The sequence below is a fragment of the Empidonax traillii genome, unplaced genomic scaffold (assembly GCF_003031625.1).
Source record: "Empidonax traillii isolate 1590-97213 ecotype Southwest subspecies unplaced genomic scaffold, ASM303162v1 scaffold1234:size156366, whole genome shotgun sequence".
Lineage (NCBI taxonomy): Eukaryota > Metazoa > Chordata > Aves > Passeriformes > Tyrannidae > Empidonax > Empidonax traillii.
Window position 1 is genome coordinate 47045 of NW_020956427.1, and position 5520 is coordinate 52564.

General features: G+C 44.3%; 1 protein-coding gene across 1 annotated transcript in view; it reads left to right on the forward strand.

Annotated features, from left to right (window-relative positions):
- Positions 1-4361, forward strand: part of ZDHHC13 (zinc finger DHHC-type containing 13) — a 14967-nt gene extending 10606 nt beyond the window's left edge. The window contains exons 14-17 of the mRNA XM_027906007.1: positions 1127-1210; positions 2377-2534; positions 3366-3463; positions 4159-4361. Of these exons, the coding sequence (XP_027761808.1) occupies positions 1127-1210; positions 2377-2534; positions 3366-3463; positions 4159-4294 (476 nt within the window). The 3' untranslated portion in view covers positions 4295-4361. The remainder of the gene's footprint in view (positions 1-1126; positions 1211-2376; positions 2535-3365; positions 3464-4158) is intronic.
- The last annotated feature ends 1159 nt before the right edge of the window (positions 4362-5520 follow it).

Sequence of the window (5520 nt, forward strand, 5' to 3'; positions counted from 1 at the left end):
AAGATGGTGGCTAAAGTGAATGCAGAACTGTTACTCAACAAGCACATCGTGCTAGAAATAAGGATTTAAAATTGGTCCTGTCTTTACGTGGCAGGCAGTGAAATTTTGGAGCTTGCTGCTGTCAGGGTTTGCAGATACAGGCAGAGTCAGAAGGCTCAGAAAGGGGGTCAGACAGACTTTTTTGGACAGTGTGTCCAAAAGTAGATACTAAAAGAACTAGACAAGTGTGCACAGTCTGACATTTTAATGCAGTGGCTGTGGGTGAGGAGAGTGAACTCCAGAAAGCAGCCAGGCTTGGGTGTCCTCCCAACCTTCCAGTGCCTCTTTCACTGTTAGAGACAGTTGTGAGAGGAGCAGCTGGACCCCTGAGATAACCCCGCAGGGCGTTGTTCATACTCCTGTGTTCTTTCCTCTCACCCTCTTTCTTCCCTCCTGGCTCATCACTGGTGGTGCTCAAGATAGGAAGATTAGACCTTTTCATCTGTAACAATATATTTTTAGCCTTTTTTTTTTTTTTTTGGCCAATTTTTTTGTTATATTAAAATATTTTTGTTATGCTAAATCCTCGGAAATACTTTTATGGCGTTTGCTATTTACAAAGGTGGAAGGACATCCTTCTGATGCATTGTCTGGAAGGTCTGAGCAATACGATTGTAATATAAATAAAGATAATTTTCATATCTTCATGGAACAGTTTCTCTGGCAGAGGTCTGGGGTGTTCTTGTGTATTTTGCAATTCTGAAGCACACAAGGTCAAACAATCAAATTGAATAGCTTAGACTTTGCAGCGATATGAGACAGTTTTACTGTGCATGGGGGAGAGCTGTGGTTGCATAATTAGCCCTCATCCAGCTAAAACAGCTGAAGGCATGCTCTGAAGAAGACACAAATCCTGGTTGACTTTATCAGAACTAATTCTATTCTGTAAATTGGGGTGGCTTCCAGGAGAGAGTTGAGAGGGAGATCAGCCTTGTCAAGCTCTCTTGTGGATGGCTGAGGTAATAACAAGAAATGGTTTTGACTCGCTTTTTATTCCTTTTAACTTCAGGGGAAATGCAAATACTGCTGAATTTTGAGTTGTCAAACTTTTTTTTTTTTATAATTTTTTTCCTTGCCTCAATTTCAGGTGTTGGGAACCATTGTTATTACCTGTTGTTCCTGACTTTCCTAACAATGACAGGTGTCTGGCTGCTTTATGGAACTCTTCTGTGTATGTATCCATGAATTTATTTTACTTTGCTTTTCAAGAATGTGTGTCTGGTCTTTTATTTTTTTCAGCATTTTATTTCCAGCAAGTGTAATTATACCTGCACAAGTGATGCCATGTTGCAGCAGTGGCATTATTGTAAAAAAGTGACAATACATCGTGGTCTTTACTCAAATACCATACTTCTTGCTGAACACAAAAGATGCAAATTTAGTGGGATGTCCATTCAGCAGGAAGAATTTTTGTTAGAGACGAAGTAGAGAAGCCACGGGGAGGAAGGTCATGTTACAGGTTCTAGTCTGGATGCCCTTTACTGTAATAGAAAATAAGTTTGTAAATACATTATTACAAAAGCTTTGTTGATTCTTGTTATTTGGAAATATCTATATTGAGTACCTGCAAGCATTTCTTTTTTGTTTTTAATGTAGTGATAACTTTGAAGAGAACTGTGTATATCATTAGTAAATTTGAACTGTTACTTTTAAAAAATTAGGAAATTTCTTAGAGGGGAGAGGAGGACCATTATAATGTATTTCCTGGGGGTGAATTACCACAGCACTAACCTTTTAAATAAAAAAGCAGAGGGAGTTAATTTTATTTCATATTGCTTCACATTATACTGTTATGAGGCAATAATCACCATAGAGTTTTCTCCATTTTCTGTGTGTGAAGGAATGTGGGAGGAAAACCTCTTTATTGTGCTACTGATACAGAGAAGGAAAAAAAAAAAGAGTTGCTTTCCATGTAGTTTGGGTTTGTTTGGTTTGTTTTCTTTTTAATACATTAAATGTGTGTGTGGTAGACTTCAAGTAGCTCATAAGAAATTTGCAGGAATTGGACATGCCAGTTTACATCTGTTTGACAGTGGTGGAATACTGCTGTCTTGGAATTGTCACCATCAGGTCTCCTTTTGCCGATGATGGTGTTTAAGAGAAATGATAAATTCTTGGATGTTCTTTCTGTGGATTACGAACCCAGCTTGTGAAGATGATGCAGCCAGAATAACAAGCAGTGAGGCATCTATGTGGGTGCTTTTAAGTGGGAAGGGGATATGTTAAACACTGTATTTCCAGAGCATGTTGCTATGTAGTAGTCATTTCATGCAAATAATCCTTGCTCAGTTCTTTAAGGGCTTAAAAACATAATTAACTGGTTGTGTGTCTTCTCAGATTGGTCCAACCATTGCCCAACAAGTTACCAGCAGGATGGAGCGTGGACTTACTTCACACAGGTCACGTACTGCTCCCCCTGGGTTTCCTACATCTCTGCAGTGGCCTGTTTCCACACTGTTTGGGCCTCCATGTGGCTCGTTGTTCAGCTTTATCAGGTACTATTTCCCTTCAGTTTACGCTTAAAACTTTTCCCTGGATGATTTGCTCCCATGAGGACCTTGTGTCCGCTTTCCTTAACTGTTTTCAGTCACAGCGAGGAGTTTCCCTTAAATGTTGGGGCAGAGACTGATCCTGTTAAAAGCAGGATCACAGTCTGCAGATCATTCCTATAACTGAGCTCTGGGTTTCCTACTCACCAAAAAATTCCAAACCTCTAGAAAGTATTTAAAGACGAGAAATGTATTTGACAAATAGAACCGGTATTAGTGCCCCAAAAATGACACAAAAGCTCAGTAGCACAATTTGTCCTGAGTTTAAGATTCAGTGGCAGAGCTGGGCAGTGTGTCATTAGACTGTATTAAATTCCAGTTGCAACAATAAAAGTATATGACCTGGATTTTATCTTGTTGAGGACCGTCAATTTTCTTGTTCATGTTTTTCTCAGAGCTTGGCTATGCAAACGAAATTGAGAAAAGCTGTCCTAAAACATCTGGGAGACAGCTCATTAGCAGCTTTTAGAAGAGATGTCACTGAAATATGTGTTAAGCATACTGAGCTGAAGGCTTGTCTTACATCTTGTTTAATTAAAAAAAAAAAAAAAAAACAAAAAAACCCAACTCCACAACTGTAAATATGTACTGATGTAGTACTCTGTTTTAGCCCAGGTGACATCTAAAAACACACTTCTCAGTCATCAGTTATAGCAGTAGTTACTCATTTGTTAGATATGGGCAACCTTCCTTCTCACTGGTATCTTTTTGCAGCACCAGAATTTTGGTTTGTGCTGTTCACGTTGTAACCATTGCTTACATTTTCCTTTCACTAAGATTGCGTTCTTGGGGCTGACCTCTCATGAAAGAATGAACCTCCTGATGCAGAGAAAATCATCCAAGCATCCTGTTTCACTCAGGAGAACTCCATACAAGTGGGTATTGATTAACAGGGTATTTTGAGTGATTTGCTTCGCTGCTTCATAAATGCAAAAAATATGATGTGCCAGTCATGCCTGTTAAGAGTTGTGCTAAGAGGAGGAAGTGGACCTTGTTTTCCTTACTGGGAACTTCCTTTTCTCTAGGAAATCAGCAACCAGCACAAGACCTGGGGGTTTTTTTTGTGCATGGCTGTGTGCACAGGAAAAAGCTGTGCCAAAATCAGTCCACAGCACTAATCAGTAGATAATATTTTGGGGTGAGGGTGAGCTGTCCTTTAATTTGTTCATCAATCTCTCTGTTGTGTAGGATCAGAAAGAGAATTAAGGCATGAACTGGCCCCTTTACAACTTCTCTCGCAGTATTTAGAGAAATTGGTACCAAGGTTTCCCTGTTTCTTTGTTTCCTTATATGTGTTAACAGATGGGATCTTACTAAGGACTAACGTTTAAATATTTGAGTTCAACTTCATCTGCTCTGATATGTTAAACAGGTTGTAAAAGTTCAGCAAAGGAATAACGCTCAATAGAGAACTGTTTAACTAAAAAAAAAACAACTCCACAATTTTAAAACTGACAGGTTTATATCTGAAGTACTGTCTTGTGGTGAATGTGCAGTTTTGATGCTTGCAGTCTTCTCTTTTTTTTTTTTTTTTTTTAGGTTTATTAATGCATATTTTTCTCCTTTTCAGTCTTGGATGCTTCCAGAATCTTGCAGACTTCTTTCAGTGCAGTTGCTTTGGTATGTTCAAACCCAACATAATTGACTGGACCAAGCAATACAATGTTTTTCATCTGGCAAAGGAGAGAAATGTTCATTCTGTGTAAAGTTTTGCTGAATTTCTGAAATGGTTGAGCTGAAGGCTAAATAAAAATGGATATTTTGTTAATTTTTACAAATTCTTGTGTCTGCTACTCCGGAATGTTTTCTCCTAGGAAACAAACCCATTCCACAGGTTACACATCTTACCAAAATGCAGCAAGTGCCCTCCAATCCCACCAATTGCTGTCACCACATCCTTCCCCTGAGAAGGCAGGGGGAAGTCAACAGCTGTTGGAGCAGTTCCTGGGAATGCAATAAAACTCCCTTTCTTTGGACCGCACAAGGGCATGTGCTGAGGGCACCACGCAGCTCCTGCCCCAATCCTGTCCTGTTCCCAGCCATGCCAGGAGCCCGCAGCCTCGAAAAAAACACGTGCCCGGGCTGCAGCTCCCAAGGGATGCCGCAGGGATTCAAGGACAGGGGGGCACTTCCCTGTGGGGGCCGCCGGCCCCTCCAGCTCCCCCCGCGGCCGTCCCGCGGCCCCTGAGCCGCGGATGCTCCGCCACAAGGAACGGCCGGGCAGGATCCGGCAGCGCCGGGACACCGGCCACGGGCACCCGGGCACCGGCAGCAGCAGGTACCGGCTCTCCACGGAAGCCCCAGAGTGGGGAAGGAGGGATTCCTTCCGCCCGCCGCTCCCCCTCTCCCAGCCGGGGAGAGGTGGCGGCTCCCTGGGAGCGCAGGGGGAAGCGATGCCGCTCGCCCTCCGAGTGTGGGACAGCACACCTGCCGGACTGCCCTCTCCCCAAAGAGCTTCCAGCGAGCAATCGCTGCAAAGACCCAAATCCCAGCATTCAGGGCTCTTGGAATGTCGCTGGGAAACACCTCGTTCAAGCGGACACGTCCCTGGGAACGATTCAGCCCCAATATCGTGCTCCGTAAGCAGGGGACAAAACCTCCCTCCCTCTTTGGGTTGCCAAGCGCTCCAGCAGCAGCAGGAGCTGCCTTTGCCCATCCCAGCCGCCCCGCGCTGTCCCGAGCTCAGCTCAGGCCTCCAGAAGCCGCAGGACGGGTCATTCCCCGAGGAAGGGGGAGCTCCCCACGAGCCCCCGCACCGAGCGCTCCACAGCGAGCCCCGCCAGCCCCGGGAGCCGAGCCGAGCCCCGACCCACCACCGCAGCCCCCAGCCCCTCCCGCTGGACCCCGCACAGCTCCGGGGACTGCCGGTCCCGCCGCGTCCTCCGGGAACACCGGGAGAGACCGGGAATGGGGGATGGAGGAGGATGATGGA